This window comes from Typopeltis vanoorti, chromosome 1 (assembly GCF_054136105.1).
Source record: "Typopeltis vanoorti isolate ZY-2024b chromosome 1, IOZ_Tvanoo_1.0, whole genome shotgun sequence".
Taxonomy (NCBI): Eukaryota; Metazoa; Arthropoda; class Arachnida; order Uropygi; family Thelyphonidae; genus Typopeltis; species Typopeltis vanoorti.
The window spans coordinates 7425103-7443772 of NC_143549.1; the positions used below are offsets into that span (position 1 = coordinate 7425103).

At 37.2% G+C, this 18670-nt stretch overlaps 1 protein-coding gene across 1 annotated transcript in view; it reads left to right on the forward strand.

Annotated features, from left to right (window-relative positions):
- Positions 1–18670, forward strand: part of LOC150109763 (putative sodium-coupled neutral amino acid transporter 11) — a 459145-nt gene that overhangs the window by 156950 nt on the left and 283525 nt on the right. The window contains exons 3-4 of the mRNA XM_090396214.1: positions 14956–15046; positions 18329–18462. Coding sequence (XP_090252340.1) covers positions 14956–15046; positions 18329–18462 — 225 coding nt within the window. The remainder of the gene's footprint in view (positions 1–14955; positions 15047–18328; positions 18463–18670) is intronic.

Consider the following 18670-nt stretch of genomic DNA (forward strand, 5'->3'; position numbering starts at 1 on the left):
ATGTATCCCAAACGTCAAGACTTTGCATACATACAGCTGTATTAAACTGAATCCCATTCATTTGCCCCTCTGTCTGGTTTATTCAATTCCTCTTGCAGGGCTACTACATCTGCACTATTACTAATAACCCTTCCCAGCTTCACATCATCTGCAAACAACTGAATATCCACCTGCAATCCACTGACAATGTCATTGATATATGGAGGTTAAACAATAGAGGTCCCAGTACTGAGCCCTGTGGAACCTCACTTGTAACCTTCTGCTTCCTTGATATTGCCCTCTCCCCCAATATACAACTCTCTGGTACCTATCAAATAGCCAATCCTGAATCCAGTTCACTAATCTGACATCAACAGATGAGCTGCAACTTAAATATCAGCTTATCATGTGGCACCCCGTCAAATGCCTTTGTAAAATCCCCCAAAAAAGGCAGAATATGCCTTTTCCCTCATCAACTGCTCTTGCCCCTTTATTATAAAAGCCAATCATATTACTAAAGCAAGAGCACTCCTTAACAAATCCATGTTGACTCTCACAGATAACATTACCCTCATCTGTACTTGGTTAATGTAGAAGAAATTTTTCGTTGAATTGGGGAAGGGGATAGAACAAAACTATATTCCTGGAAGTTATATAAGGAGGTGTGAGCAGGGGCATAAGGAGTAAGTTCTTTGCATGGAGAGTAGTTGGTTGGTGGAATGTGTTGCTTGACATGCGGTGAATGCAGATGCATTGAATGAGTTTAAAGCATGGCTTGATGGACTTTGTGTGTAACTGTGTTTGCCTCCTGTGATGAGCCTTTTGACTTCATGGAGGTCTGGTGATAATGATGAAAAGAAAATAGAAGAAAGAATAATACAAGAAACAATAGATAAAACAAAAATATGAAAGTACTACGAAACAATCTCACAACAGAGAAAAAAAGAAATATTAATATTACCAGATGAAAATGGACACGATATCAAAGATAAAAAAGTATAGTAGAAAGGGCTAGACAATATTGTGTAGAAGTGTATAATACCATAAGCATTGTTGAAAACACTATTGCATGGAAGCCAGAAGAGCATGAAGAGGAAAGTATTCCTCTTCTTCTTCCTTTCCAGGTTTATAGGTAAGTAGTAGCCTGTTCCGGAAGGTATTCCAGAAATGTGAAATTTCGAAATTGAACAAGCATTGAAAGATATGAAAAATAATAACATGCCAGGAGATGATAAAATTATAGTAGAAATGATGAAAGCAGCAGATAAAATCATAGAGAACTATAAAATCTATTTAATAAATAGAACCTAAAATACAAAGATATACCAAACAGTTGGAACAATACTATCATAGTTTTGTTCAAAACTACTAATAAGAAAAAGATAGAAAATTGGAGACCTATAAGCTTGCTGTCACTGTGTATAAACTGCTTATAAAAATAATAAAAAACAGAATCACAAGATTATTGAATGAAGCTCGGTCTAATGAACAAGCAGGAATCAGGGTTTAGCACAATCGACCATCTGCAGACATTGAATCAGTTAAGAGAAAAATGCAGAGAATGCAACTTAATTGTACCTAGGTTTTATCGATTATAAAAAAATCCTTTAATTGAGTAGAAAAACTATCAATGAAGAAATATGGAGTAAGTCAAACTTATATATAGCTAATAAACAAAATATATGAAAAAGCATCCTTGTAAATGAACACAGCAGCCCGTTCCAAATAATAAAGGAGGATGCCAAATAGATACTATTTCACCCAAATTATTCAATGAAGTATTAGAATATGCCCTAAGTGAACTATATTGGAGTCACAAGAAATTAATATTGATGGTAAAAAACACTCATTTATGATATGCTGATGGTAAGTAGTAATAGTAAACACCAAAAGAGAACCCAGATGATTGAATGAAACACAGTATCAAACCAAGTAGGATTATACATAAACTATGAAAATCTAAAATAACGACAAATATTGAAGATAACCAGATAGAAGTACAAATAACAATAGACAATAATAACATACAGCAAGTACAAGAATATGTATACCTTGAATGAACCTTTACATTAAGAAATAGAAGTATTTATTAAGAAATAAAAAGGAGAATTCAGCTGGGCTTGAATGGTTTTTAGCAAACTGAAAATAATCCTGCACACTAAAATAAAACCAGAAAATAGAGCCAAACTTTTCATCCATTGCATCATTCCAGTTATGAGGTATGGACCAGAGACATGACCAATAACCAAACAAATACTGGACAGAATGGAGAGAGAACCATGCGAAACATCAAACTGAAAAACAAAATACATATAAGAAAAGAAACAGAGTGTGAGATATGGGGAAGAGATTTTGAGTTTAAAATGGAGAATGGTAGGATATATTGCACAGATGAACAGTGATAGATTATGTCCATCCATCTGAATGACCAGAGAGAAGCTGGAAAGATGACTGTGGATATGACTGAAGAAGAATATTGGCATTAGGAAACCTTCAACAGAGAAACATGGTGCAAATGGAGAATGCCTATAACCATAAATGGTTATAAAAAGGCTAGAAGAAGAAAGGAAGTAGAAGATTATTAACACCTGACCTTCATGGAGTCAAAGTATTCTGTGGGAGAAGTATATACTCTCTCTCTCGTGCAAACAAATCATGGACCCAATTCACATTTGTTGTTCATCATGCAGGCTGCACAAGATAAGTAAATTTTATATTTAAATGTGTGCCAGTATTGTCTGATTTGTAGATTGAGTGTTACTGTGAGATATTTGAGTGTGGAGTGGTGCTTGTATAATTTTCTTAGGCATTGCAATCATAATTTCGTTGTTATTGTTAGCACACTGATACAACATGGCGGTGAAAGGCAAATTAATTGCATAGGTTGGCACGAAAGATAAATAAAGTAACCGGCATGGATTTTTCAAAAATTCATGTAAAAATTTATGTAAAGAGGCTTCCTCTCTACATAAATATCCACAAATTCTCACATGCACATTCTACATTCACCATGCTGAATAAGAGAAAAGAACCATTATGGGTATGTAGGAAATGTGATATTCTAATGGACCACGAGGCTTGCTTAAATATTAGTTTAAATTTGCAAAAGCATTTGACAGAATACCATATGGAACTCTGTTAGGCAAATTATGGCCAAGGGAATGAATATGACACTGGTTATGTGGATAAGAGGGTGACTGCTGGACAGATATCAAAAAGTGGTATATGAAGGGGCAGAATCCAATCAGAAACAAATGACAGGTACGCCACAAGGTTCAGTGCTGGAACCACTACTGTTTAATTTGTACATAAATGATAAAGGAAATATTCAGTTGTTTACCGATGATGTGAAATTAGAGTAATAGTTAATCAAGGCGGTGTGGACAGTTTGCAGGACGATTTAAATAGGCTGTCAGTATGGACAAAAGATAATGGGTATTTAAAGGGAAGGAGGAACCTTTGTTAAATTTTGATTAATTGAAACTCTTAAGAATTTCATTTATCATCATTTAACAAGCAAAACCCTGAAAAGAATATACTTGCATCCAAGTATGTGTTATATGCAGTGGCAGCTGGTGACAATGGAAACAGGTGGGACCAGGGGCCAAAAACAACTTAATTTTTTTTATATTTATATAGTGGTTCTATTATTGATTTATAGTTATTATTTCTATTACAGTAATGTTTAGTCAGATTCCACTGATTCATTGAGCTATTAATTTTTTTTAAATTGGAAAAATGAGAAACGTTTTTCCAATAAACTATCGATTTTGTTCAGTTAAAATATATTGTTTATGGACGTAATAAAAATTTAAACTTTAAAATAAATTATAACAAAAAATGACAACAATAATTAAACACGCTAAAAACAATACAACAGAATAACAATGAGAATAAATAATAAGACAATGAAAGAATCGCGTGCTATTTACATAACACAGTGATTCAGCCAGACTAAACAGGCCCCAAGATTAGTGTTGTGCCTGGTAAACAAACATGAACACTACTACACGTACCTCATACATGCCGGGTTCTACACATATAAAATAGGGCCAGCCGTGGCTGGCCCCAGATACCATACTAAGTCGCATTATACAATATTGCCACAAAAATCTACAGTAATTTTTTTATTAAACAATAAAACAGATCAACAACGAGAATAAATAATAAGACAATGAAAGAATTGCACGCTGTTTACGTACAACCACAGTGATTGGGCCAGACTAAGTGGGCCTCTAAATAAGTGTTGTGCCCAGTAAACAAGCACGATTGCTAGTGCACGTGGTTCACAATCAAAGAATTGCATGCTATGTACGTACGTGCAACACAGTGACTGGGCCAGACTAAACTGGCCCCAAGATAAGCGTTGCGCCCGGTAAACAAATACGATCGCTAGTGTGCTCATACATGCTCTGTGTTCTACACGTATAAAATAGGGCCAACTGTGGCTGGCGACAGAGACTGTACTAAGTATCATACAATATTGCCACAAAATACTACAGTATTTTTTTTTTATTAATCAATAAAACATGTTTGAAACAGATCAAAAAATAATAATTACAAGAACCATATTTTTTAAAACTACAATTATTGGGCTACTTATACAAATATAAGGGCCCAGTCCCTATAGACGAGCCGCCCCTGTTATATGTATATCTGGACAAATATAGAATACATTACTACAAAGACAGGAAATTTTGAATAACTAAATGAAAGAATTCTTACTAGATTGTCTCATGTCGGTGATACTTGTAAATATATAATAATTTTAAAAGTATCACTGACATTAGACAATCTAGTAAGAATTCTTTCATTTAATTATTCACAATTTCCTTTCTTAATAATGTATTCTATATTTGCCCAGATATACATATAACACATACTTGGATGCAAGTATATTCTTTTCAGGGTTTTGCTTGTTAAATGATGATAAATGAAATTCTTAAGAGTTTAAATTAATCAAAATTTAACAAAGGTTCCCCCTTCCCTTTAAAAAAATTTTTTGTTTAAAATTTTTCTTATGTGTCCATCATTTCAATTCCAGGGGGGGATGTCCATCAAAAGTTTCCTGTTCCTTTCCCCTTCTCCGTACAGTGAGCTGTTTTGATTAAAGAAATATCCAAGGTTTTTTCTTTTATCATGTAAATTGCTGTGAGTGTAATTTACCTCTCTGGATGGGTTCACTCTGCCATTGTATCTAGGTCTCAAATTGTATTTAGTTTGTCTTGACACATCCATACCATTTCCGCTAAGGTATTTCTCTCCTCTCACCTTGATTGATGCTTGTTCGTCCATGTTATTTGTCCCGGTGTATTCTCCATGCAGATTGTGTCTATTGTAATGGTAACCTGAGGTGGGGTTCTCTTCATCTGCTTGACAACCATTCTTACTTCTCTTACCTACTGTAGATTTCATGCTAAAACCTCCTTCTTTGTGAAGAGTGTTCCTCTTCCTCCTGTACATGCTTTCCAGTGAATCCCCTTGACATACTAACCTGTCAGATCTGGTTATAAACAGTTTCAATCTGTTTGAGTGAACTACCAAGGTTTTTCCTTGTTTGGATCTCTCTTTTATCCTATACGTTACTGGGGACAATTTTTCCTGGATCTCGTATGACCTGGCCACACTCCTTCCAAACTTACCCCCCCTTTTATTTACAGAGCTTTGTTCTAACAGTACAAGGTTACCTGGGTTCAGTATTTTCTCAATCTGTTTGCATAATTTCTTGCCCATTGGGAGCAGGTTTCGCTAGATCTGACTACCATCTCATATGCCATCTTATTATCGATGATCAGGCTATTCACATAGTCATCAATGTCTGGGAGAGTTCTTGAAATCAGTGGGAAAGGTGGGTTCAAAACCATAAAGGACTACAGCAGGAGCCTCCTTAATGGCAGTGTGTAAAGCAGTTCTGCATGCAAATAAGGTATGCGCTGAGAAAGCATCCCAATTTGAAATCTGGTTATCTGCTAACTTGGATAGGGTAAGCTTCAATGTCCTGTTCATCCTTTCACACAATTCCATTGCCTTGGGGATGGTAAGGTGTGGTGAACGGTTTTTTTTATTTTTAACAACTTGCACAGTTGCAGGATGACTTCAGCTGTAAAATTGGAGCCTTGATCTGACAGGAGTGTCTCTGGTCCTCCATACCTGGAAATAATTAGCTTAAAAAATTTATTAGCTACAGTTCGTGCAGTTTGGTCCTTAAGTGCTACAGCCTCTGGATATCGGGAGAACATGTCTATGACCACCAGTATGTACCTATTCCCCTTCTTGGTGATAGGACCCACAATATCCATGGCTACTGCCTGAAAAGGGCACGTGGGGGTTGGGAACGACTGGAGAGGGGCTTTACCCACCAGACTTTTGCTGGCACAAGTGACAAGAAGACATATGACTCAACATCTCCCTTCATCCCTTTCCATATGTATCTGTCTCGTACTCTGTTCCATGTTCTATGCATTCCCTGGTGACCTGCTAAATTGGAATCATGAAGAGTATAGAGTACCCAGGAATCATGATTTCTGGAACTAGAATCTTGTCCTTTCATCTCCCCGTGACGCTCTGCTTGGACAACAAGAGACAGTCCTGGTCAATGTATAAGGTGTGATGGAACGATCGGTTGTCAGGGGATTTTTCTCCTCTTAAAACTCTTTCATACATTCCTCTCCATACTGGATCCATTCTTTGTTCTTTGATTATGCGAGGTTTATCCCAGACTTGATACTCTAGAGGTGCGATTCCTTTCTTGCCCAGCTCATCTGCCTTGAATACGGAGGAAAATTTCTTTTTCTCTGAGCTAATACTATCTTCATGTGTAGTGTCTAGAGATATTGACTGATAATCTGCAACCACGTTTGTTGAGCCTGGAATATATTTCACCTCCAAGTTGAATTCTTGCATCTCTAATGCCCATTGGATGAGATTTTTGATTCTTGTCTTTTATCGAAGATATGAATGACAGAGGTGTTTGTGGTCAGGACGCAGGATAATTTGTTGCCCCAATAGCATATATTTAAACTTTCTCAAAACGTAAACAATAGCAAGCGCTTCTTTTTTGATCACGGAATAATTCACTTCAGAAGAGGAAAGTTTCCTGCTGATGAAAGCGATGGGATTAAATCCCTCTCCCTCCCTCTGTTCCACAACTGAGGCAATCGTGTCTTTAGAGGCATCTGCCGAGAGGTAGAATGTTTGACCCAGCCTAGGATAGGTCAGCACCGGTGATCTGGTTAAAGCCAAATTTAATAGTTGATACGCATGCTGTTGCCCCTTCTCCACTCAAATCTTTTTCCCTTTTTGGTTAGTCTAACCATAGGCTCCATTAATTTCGAGCATTCGGGAATGAACTTCCTGTAGAAGTTGATTATGTCCAAATACCTCCTAACCTGTCGTATAGTGGTGGGAATTTTTGCCTGAGAAAAAATTGCCATTTCAAGCACTTCAGGGAGAGTTAAGTATGTTTAGTCTTGTCATTAGCAATCTACAATGCTCCTTAATGCAAGATGAGTAAACCAGGAGATAGTCCTGGAAGCAGATAACCCTTTCTCCTAACATATCAGATAGGATTGAGTTCATCAAACTTTGGAAGCTCATGACTGAGTTCCTGGCCCCCTGAGGAAGTCGACACAGTTGATACTTTTCCATCTTGTGGTGAAGGCAAAGTACTTTCTGTCTTCCTTCCTCAAAGGAATCTGGAAGTAGCCAGATCTAGTCTAACTTAGAGAAGTACTTAGCTCCCTCCAGGCCAATCAGTAAGTCCTCAATCTTGCATACAGGAAAGTCTATAGGTTTGATGACCTTATTTATCTCTTAAATCCAGGACAAACAACCCACCGTTCGGTTTTTCTACCAGGATAAATGGACTATTCCATCTAGAATTTGATCGTTCAATAATCCCCACCTTCTCATCTTCTAATAATAGCTTTGGAGTTTGTCCATATGTTTGAGGGGTGTCTGATACTGCTTTACGTACACTGGTACATCAGATATGATTTGGACAGTATGTTGGACCTTGTTGGTATAGGAGAGCGAACTGATTTCTTCTATAAATACTCTTGGATATCGATGGAACACTAACTCAAAAAATTTTTAGATGTGAACCCTTTCCTGCTCTGAGCTTGACTGCTTAGTGGCATCTTGGGTTAGCTTATTCCTCCACATGCTTGAGCCCTCGTTACAATCCTTCATCTCGATCTCCATAGCCTCGCTTATCTCACCAGCACTCCTCGTTCTGAAGTCTGGCCTATACTTCTTCCCACATAAAGGCAGTGTTCTACTAGCAAAATCACACATTAACTTATTTTTTTCAAGGAAATCAAGGCCCAGTATGACCTGATTACTAGTGTCTGCTATTTCAGGAAGGACCAACAATTCATGTGTGGAGTTGACCGGGAAGTGGTATGGTGATCTTTACCTTAACCTTCAGTGCTGAGCAGAGCTCAACCCTAGCAATTCCCATGATCTTAATAGGGCTGCACAATTCTGTGAAGTTATCAGGGTCTGTAGTCCGGAATGCTTTAACTAACTGCATTGGAATTATGGATATGTGAGCTCCAGTGTCAAGCAGAAAGTTGCAGGGGACTCCCTCAACTAAACCTTCTACCAGAGACAGGAGCAATTTTCCTTCTACTTCTGCTACAGAGACAGTTTGCATTTGTACTCTTCCTGTTTATTTGAGTCACCCTTTTTGGTTAGCTTACAAGTGGTTTTAACTAGGTTTCTTTCCTTCATACTTAATGTTGAACAACTCTAGTTTTCTGATCCAATTTCCAATCCATTATGTTTTGAGCTATGATTCCCCATCCCTACAACATATTCTTGCAGGTCTATTGTTTCTGATTTCTCTTTCATCACGCATTGATGGCATTTAACTGGATTCAGAAAACCAGAGACCTCATTAGAAATATTCATGTGTTCAGGACCTACAAGAGGGGGGGGGCATGTGTCCCCAACTCCCTCCGTAGTTGAAGCCTCAACAGGAAGGTTTGAACCATTTCCTCTAATATCCTCTCTCTCTGGCCAGATGGAAGCATCTATCGAAATTTTTAGCCCTTTTCTTAAATATCAACCCCCCTTAATTCATCACATAATTCAATTCTAAATTGTTGGAAAGCCAGCCACTTCAGATGGATTCCTTCTTTTGGGGATGAAATTCTCATGGTATTCTATTCAGAAAGCTATTTACACTTTTGCCATTCTCCTGTAAGCAATTATATAATTCCCTTAATGCTTTGGAGCTCCCCTTTTTCCTTTAGTACTCATAGATAAGCACTTGTTTAAACCTCTGATACTCTAGGGTTTCTCTTAGTATGGGGGAGGACCATAGGAAGGCATTGGCCTTTCCTACCAATTTGCTGTGGAGTAGGACCAGTAACTGAAAGTCTGTCCACCCTCCAGCCTTTCTTAGCTCTTCTACATAACTAAAAAAAGCAATGACATCATCTGTCTCTTCCCCTGAGAATTGAGGGAACACTTGTTGTGGGTTAATGCATCTAAAAAATTCGTCATTATTCATTCCTGAACTGCTATTGGGGTTTGACATACTTGCAATCTAAGTCAACACAATAGTATACTAAACCAACTCTTAAACTCTTAACTTCAACCTTTGCTTTGTTTAATATTCTGGTTAGAATCCGAAACCTACTTCACATGTGAATTTAAATTTAATTGCTTAATTCACAATCCTATCGGCTGTGCCATTTACATTGTGTCCTATTTTCTTAATTTCTTATCAATATACGTATTCTACAATAAGTCTTTCCTAGGGTGTCATGTGGTACTACTGAAACACAAAGGAATTGCCTCAGGGTCGAGCCAAATCCGAGGTGTCAAAGGTTCTGAAATCTTGCCTCTCTTAAAGCTCTAGGAAAATTTATATTTTTATGCTGTGCCACCTAGAACTATTAGATTAAGGAAAGGAAATCTTAATCAAGAAGTGAATTTTCAGATATACACTAATGACCATTGGTTTGCACTCGTGACCTAAAGTACAACCTGTTTCCTCCCGCTTAGATTCGTACTTTTTGTGAGTGGTGCATCGGATTCTAAACTTGGGCAATTGGATTTAAAGATAGCAAAAGGTTTATTAAATACATTAATTATCGTACAATACAAAGAACATTCAATCAGGATCAATTCAATGCTAAACAAACTAATTCACATGCATCCCCGGTAAATAAGATTATCAAAGAAACATTGCTTTATAAGATTAAGAACCTAATAATCTTAGACAACAATATTAACATGAATTTTCAAGAGTTAATTTAATACTCAAATTAGATCATCTTAATATTCAATTAAAACCTAAATATTAACTCAACACATTCAAGAGGTATCTCACTTTCTTCTAACTAATATCAACATGCTACAGTCCTGTCTTATCTTAATCAAAGTCCTTGATTCTCAGTTTACAGTTAATTTCTTATCCTTATACATAATACTAGACAAAGAACTTTCAACTTTACCGTACACATGGTCCTCTTATACTTGCTCCTTTGGCTCTTGGCACTTGTTCCTCATATGATTTCCTTTGAGTCGTTGTTATGGCATGGATTTCTCCGGTCATTGGTAGGTCCATACGTTTCTAGCATATGAAGCCTATTCCAGGGACTTCGTTGGCGTCTGGCAATTCTGATTCCGTGAGGTTCCTTACCGAGATACTGAGCTTTTCCCATGGATTGCCTGTCTTCAATATAGATATAATTTCTTCCATTATAAGGTTTAGGGTACGTAACCTTATCAACTGATGCACGGCATTTCCGACTATTACCTACGGGAGTCCGAGCAGTCCCGCTGACCCTTCGTCTGGACGTTCCGGAAGAGAGACGCTCACTACTGCAAGAAACCCAAAAAGCCTAAGAGAGAGAGTGTGTGTGTGTGTGGGGGGTTCCTAATCCTTTTATACCATCTCCCTACCGACACTCTCCATAACCTTCGTTGTTCACCTGTCGCGTAGAATTCTTCCCACGTGGGTCTCGCTTCGTAGCATTGAATTTCGTTTTGACTGCTTACCACTCCACGTGCCATGTGCAGCTGATACCGCCTGTGGCAACCTTTTATTCCGTTGACATGCCCTTGTACTTTGACCTTTTGTTCACATTAACTTACATGTAAGTCTTACAACAATTCAGTGTATTATCTATTTTTCATCATCATCATACGTATCAAGGATTTAGGCCTAGCATGGCCTATTCGGCCTTAGAAGTCATTGTTGAATCGTTTAAGAGGACGTCCTGGTTTTCTTTTTCCTAATGGCTTGTACTTTAAGGCTTGTTTTGGTAATCTTTCTGTTTTCATTCTTTGAAAGTGTTACATCCATTTATGCATAATTTCCTATAAGGCCTTATAGGAAAGATTAAAGTAAGTGGATCTTCCTCACAGTAGAAGAAGGAGAGGATAGATCCAGCTAGGGGTCCATGGGAGTGCCGCTTCCCTTACAATCAAGATGATTGCCCCTTATGGCCCTGTTGGTCCACGAGTCCTTATTCAGTATATTCGGACCACCCCACCATACATATATATATACACACACACGCACGCACGCGCATGTACACACACACACACACACACACACACACACATGGTGGGCTCCCCTATCCGCCACCCATGGGACGCGCTCTCTATGGGTTACAGGGTCCCCTGAGAGATCTATTTTTAAAATTATTATATATTTACAAAGTATCACTGACATTAGACAATCTAGTAAGAATTCTTTCATTTAATTATTCACAATTTCCTTTCTTCTTTGTAATAATGTATTCTATATTTGTCCAGATATACATATAACATATACTTGGATGCAAGTATATTCTTTTCAGGGTTTTGCTTGTTAAATGATGATAAATGAAATTCTTAAGTTTCAATTAATCAAAATTTAACAGTATCAGTTTAATTTGAAGAAATGTCAAGTTATGCATTTTGGGAAAAATAGATTATAAGCTGTGTATCACATTAATGGCACTGTACTCCAGGAAATAGATGAAGCTAGAAATTTAGGGATGGTGGTAGACAGAGAGTTAAAATTTATAGGACATATTACTAAGGTAGCCCATACGATTACTTAGTTATTGGAGAGCACATTGACATGTAGAGATAAGAAAGTTATTACTCTTTATAAGGCCTTGATATGATCACATCTGAATTACTGTGCTCAAATCTGGCCCCTTGGGTTTCTTGGGGATGGGGAAGTAGTGGAGAGCCTGCAGAGGCTAGTGACCAAATTAGTGAGTGGTCTGTGGAATGTTCCCTGTGAGGATAGATTGAGGATATATGTGGATTGTATAAGTTGGTTGATAGGAGAAAAGAGATGATATGATAGAAACGTTTAAGTTGCTTAAAGGGTTTTATAGGATTGATGGAGGGGAAATGTTTCAGCACTTGGTTAGAGGAACTAGAAGAAGGAAATTTGAATAAAGGTGTGGTTAGTAGAAGTGTGAGGACTAGATTTTTTGCTTGGAGAGTTGTGAATGAGTCGAATGGGTTGCCAGAGTGAGTTGTGAGTGCATTTTCTATTAATGGGTTCAAGGAGAGGTATGATTGATTGTGTGGATAGTTTGAGCCTCCTGCGATGAGTTTTGGACTCTTTACAATAATAATAATAATAAAATACGAGTAGGGAACATGGCAACTGACACAGCCATTGAAGATTGTGCAAATATTCAGCATGTGTGTGGATGTGATTGTGAGGAAAAGAGTTTGATTGATGATAAAGCAGGTGATAATGACATTGAAAAACTGAGTTCAATTAACAGTAAGATGGATAGCAGTGTTGACAGCCAAAAGTGTGCATGACTGGCAATAAAATAGCAAGAGTGAATGATAGCAAAAATAGGACATAAAATTTGAAAACTGAGTTGGTGAAGATGAGACAGATGTAGAGTGAAATGAAGAGAATTGTAGATATATGTTTTGAAGAGTGAAGAAGATGAAAACAAACGATGTCACTATGAAAGAGATAACGAAATACTCTTGAGTAGTGTTGTACAGCAATTTGATTATTAGAGTTGTGATAAAATAGAAGATGCAAAAGGTTTGTTTTCCAGGAAGTAAAATGAATGGAGTGATTGAGGCATTGTGTATGAGGAGTAAGCAAGGAAAGGAGTTGGGAACAAGGAGAATGTAAGATTGGATAATAGGAGGTTGTTTAGAAGGATAAAAGAAGGACAACTTTTATATATTTATATATAAAAGTTGCCCAAGTATGACAGTGATGTGATGAGATGAGGTGGAGAGCAAGAATTATGAATGATGTGTTAGCAAAAATGTGTGAAGAGAAAAGAGTGCAGTTTGTTAATGTGTGGAATGAGTTTCAAGGAAAAATCAAGCTCTATAAGAGTATTAGACTGCACTGGTTTTGGTGTGAGTTATTTGGAGAGAGTGATGCTGGAAGGGAGCACAGAAAATGAATCTGAGCAAATAAGATGTGATGCAAAAGAGTCGGAAAGTAATGAAGGAGAGATTGAAGTAGTGCTTATGAATGAAGAAGTGGGTAACATGACAAACAGGAGACTCAGGGTGGACAGGGGAACACAGTGTGAAAAATGTTGATTCACGAAGATGATGTTGCATGTGTAGACAAAAAGGGATGGGGATGACCTGAGATGTAGAGAAAACAGTTGGATTTTAAGAAGGTTCTGGGATGAGTAAGGAGAAAAAGAAATAGCTGAAGGAAAGTATGGAGGAGTCGCATCTAATAAGTGATGTCAGTGAAACTTGTTATAGATCCCTGATGAACTGTTATATTTATATATAACAGTTCATCAGGGATCTAGAAGTATAGAAACAAAGGAAATGAAATGGTTGCATTGATTGAGTTTGTTAATCCCAAAATTGTTAGAATTAGTGAGACATGGTTGGACATCCTGACAGGAATACAGATGGAAGAGTATGATGAAGATAGAAAGGGTAAAAAGGGAGGTGGAGTGCTATTGATGATAGAGAAAAAGTTATGGCCATGCAATGGGGGGAAATAGTAGTTTTAAGGCAGTATGGTGTGAGATTTAGGTGAAAAGAATGAAATACTCTGTTAATGTAGAAGGTATTGACCAGAAAATGTATAAGTAAATTATCCAAGCAAATAGGAAAAGGGTGATCATTATGAGCGATTTTAATTGTGGCAATATAGATTGGGATGACGAGATAGTAACCGGACATAAAGAAAATGAGATTCTGTTTCCATTGTATAAAGCCCTGATGAGGCCGATTTGTGCTACTGTGCAGAGATTTAGTCACCTGGTTTTCTAAGGGTGCAGATGCAGTTCATTAAAATAGTTTCTGATCTTTCGAAAGTTGAATATGAAGAAAGGCTGAGATGATGCAATTTGCAGTCTAGTGGATAGAAGGAAGAGGAGTGACATGAGAGAGACGTACAATTTGGTAAGGGGTTGTTATACGATTAACATTGAGGAGGTTAATATGATTAACATCGAATAGAAAATTGATTATTTCAAAGTTAGGAATGGTGCCTAGGCTGCCTGTATGAGCAGCAGACATCTTAACCACTACACAGTGACAGATTAAGCCAGCTTGGGAACCCCGGCAGTAAAATTTAAAGGACCCTTAAAAAATAACTATAGCTTACACTATAGTTATATTTTTTCAGAATTTGAAGCACATATATGCATAAGGCCTCTTATATATAGTTCTAACCAATTTTAATGCCAGTATGGTATTAAATGCTATTCTGCTTCAATCTTTTTTTTCCCTCCAAGCTCAGGGTCCCTGGCAGCCACCAGGTCTGATACCCATTTGATCCACCTCTGCTACTACACCAAATGAAACATTAAGAAGGAATGTGAATGACTTCATTATCAAAAGACAATTTCATTAATATGCTAACAACTGATTTCAATTTCACTCTACTTAATTAAGATTGATGTTATGTTTTTCTTAATCTCTCATCAAATTCTGTTTTAAATCTTACTAATAATGTAATGTGTGGTTAGGATATTTTCAATACTGTTGCATTTTTCTTAGGATGAACCCTCTGCTAATAAAGAAGAAACAAGCAGTTTATATCAGACTGGTTTTAACTACATAAATAGCATCATTGGGTCTGGAATTGTAGGTTAGTTCTTTTAATTCTCTGATGGTATTTTTTTCAGACTAGTAATTTTGGCTACTTACATGCTGTCAGCTGTTAATTAAGGAAAAAATTTAAATAATCAAAAATTGTTATGAAATTTTTTGTATGTAATATTAATTAGAACTAGTGCTAATTTGATTTGTGTTAATTTTGTTTATGCTTACTTTATATTTGTCATTTATTTATTGCTTGATATAATGCCCCATTCGCACCATATAACTGTAGCATATTGAATAGCTTCCCTCTTGGCACTTTATCATATGCCTTTTCCAGATCTAAAAAATTCAAATAGAGATCTTTGTTATATTCCCATGCTTTCTTGACTATTTGTTATAAAGTGAAGATCTGATCCTGACAGCCTCTATTTGGCCTGAATCCAGCTTGTTCTTCACCAAGCTTTTCTTCCACAATTCTTCTCAACCGTTTCTCAAGTATACTTGCATAGATCTTGCCAGGAACACTCAGTAGGGAAATACCTCTGTAATTCTCACATTCAGTTTTATTTCCCTTTTTATATATGGGTACTATGAGAGCTTTACTCCAATCATCGGGAATTTGTCCCTCTGTCCATGCCTTCTGAACTATGCAGTGCAGCCACTGAAAGACTTTTATACCACCATACTTCAGCATTTCTGGTCAAACATCATTTACTGCTGCTGCCTTTCCACATTTCAAGCCTTTGAAGGTCTTTTTCTAATTCAAGTATGGATATGTATTCCTGACTGCATGCCTGGTCAGTGTTTTTTACCACTGTGTTGTCATCACTGCTTGTTTCATTTAGTAGTTTTACAAAGTAATTACTCCATACTTCAAGGATATCTTTTTCTCCAGTTTTCATGTCACCTTTATCATCTCTTACTCCTTTTACAGTACTTTTTCCTCCATTTCTAAGCTTCTTTGACAACCTCCAAAATATTATGCCACCTTCTTGATATTTATTTTCTGTGTTCTTGCCAAAGTCCTCCCATGACTTTTGTTTAGCTAGTTTTACACAGTGTTTACCTTTCTTACATTTGTCTCTGTATTCTCTACGAGCGCAAGCTGAGTTATTTGCCAGGAATTTTTGATATGCTTTCTTCTTTTCCTTCACTGACTCTTTAACTTCCTGCATTGACCATGGAGTTCTGATTTTTCTATCCTTGCAGACAACCTCACCACATGCCTCTCTGTCTGGATCAATCAAGGTTTTCTTCAAGGCTTGCCACTGAATCTCTAAAGTTTGGTTCCTGATCTCAAACTCTTTCATTTTTTCTTCAATAATCGTTGTGTATTTTAGTCTACAGTTCACATCAGAGAGCTGCTCAACTTTTATTCGCTTTAAAACTTTCTTACATGTTATTCTTTTCAATATGAAATTCAATTTCAAATCCTCTGTTCACTCTTGTGTTCTGCACCAGAGAGAAAACATCACTATCAACAATAACATACTCAATGAGATTTTCTTATTTCTTGCCTCTTCTCTCCCTGTGAATTTGTGCACATTTTTATGTTGAAACATGGTGTTAGTAATAACGTCCATGTTCTGAGCAGAAATCCAACAAATATTTGCCATTATTATTATATGCTTTGCTCTTTTCTCCAAATTTTCCCAATATATTTTTGTATGTCTGACAATCATTTCCCACTCTGCTGTTTAGTTCCCCAACAAGGACCAACTTTTCCTTTTTCATTGTGTCAGATGCTTTCTCTAAATCCTCAAAAAATTCGTCCACTTTTATCTTAGTAGAACCTTCTGTTTGACCATAGGCACAAATAAGTCTCATTGTCCAGTTCCCCATTCTGATATTTGCCCACATCACTCTACTTGAGACTGCCTGCCATTCAAGAAGATTAGCCTCGTATTTAGTGTTGAATACAATGGCTACTCCTTCTTTTCCTTGATTGTCATTGCCTGAATATAACATTTTGTATTTATTGCTCAGAAAGATCTCACCACACTTTGTCTTTTTTGTTTCAGTCACCCCTATTATGTCGATCTGGTACTTATCTAATTCCTCAGCTAGCGCCATTTCTTTGCCATTCAGGCTTCTTATGTTGATAGTACCGATCTTTAACTCTGGTGATGTTGAGTTTGGGTGTTTTTTCAGATTTGTTCCAGTAGCTGACTTTTCGCTGTTCACCCTGGTTCCCTGGTGAGAACAACGGGTCTTATTTAACCTGGTGACGCTCCAGCCAGGATGAAATTTTGTCATGTTGTACCATCATTTTGTAATTTGGTTTACGCCAGTAAGAATTATCAACATTCGACCTCCATGGAGTCAGAGACTCATCGTGGGAGGTACTCACTATTGCATACAATGCTCATCCAACCTCATTGAATCACCCTCCATGCAAAGAACCTGCTTCTTACTCCTTTTCTCACATCCTCCTTGTACAGTTTCCAACAATGGCCTCTTGTTCTACTCCCTTCTCCCATTCTATGAAAAATTTCTTCCATATCTACCTGATAACAACCCCTGACCAGCTTATATGTCTCGATCATTTCCCGCCCTCTTCCTCCTATTCACAAAGCTCTGCAACTTGCATTCTCTCAATCTGTTCTCATACTCCACATTCCAAAGACCACTGACTATCTTTGTGAATCTTCTCTGTACCCTTTCCAACCTATCCTCATCACCATGAAAACCTGGCAACCCAATCTGTGCACAATAATCCATATAAGGGGTGATCAAGACCTTATACAATGGAATCATAACCCCTCTATTTCTGCATATCAGGGTTCTCCACATCATTGCAATTATTCGATGTGATGTCTTCACAACTTGTGCAATGTGGCCCCTGAATTCAGGTCCTTGTCCACCATCACTCCAAAATCTCTCATCTCCTCTACTTCTGTTAAAGTTTTCCCACCAAGTGTATACTTTACATCCCATCGTTGCTTACCAAATCTCAAAACCTTACACTTGGCAACATTGAACAGATCGTTCCACTTACCTGCCCATTCATGCAATCTATTCAAGTCCTCTTGTAAGGTATTAATATCAGCCTGACTGTGCATTGCTCTCCCCAGTTTTGCATCATCTGCAAACAGCTGGATATCACTAGTTAAACCCAACCCAATATCATTAACATACAAATTGAATGACAATGGCCTCAAAACTGACCCCTGTGGCACACCACTGGTGACCTTTCTCTTTCGAGATACTGCACCCCCGTATACAACTTTCTGTTACCTATCTGACAGCCAGACAGTATTTTCATCATGAGTGATGAAAAAGAAAATATCAAAATGCTTAATTTGTTTCCGTCTTCTTTTCTCCTTAGGTATTCCTTATGCTCTTCAGCAAGCAGGATTTGGCCTTGGAATTATTCTTCTATTTGTAATCGCTCTTGCAACAGATTATTCGTTATGTATTTTAGTAAAAGGTGGCAACATTGTTGGAGCTACAACATATCAGGTATTTAGACATTTATTTATTTAGGTTTCAATCATTTTAACTCATTATGTTTGGAAAATATAATATTCTAGTGTAAAAAATTTCTACAGCCAAGGATTTTCACAAACTTTGGTTTATATTATATAAGATTGGTTACAACTTAAAAAATCTCTTACATGCACTATTTATTAAAATTAATGAATTGATTGGATATTTGTGTAATTTGTTC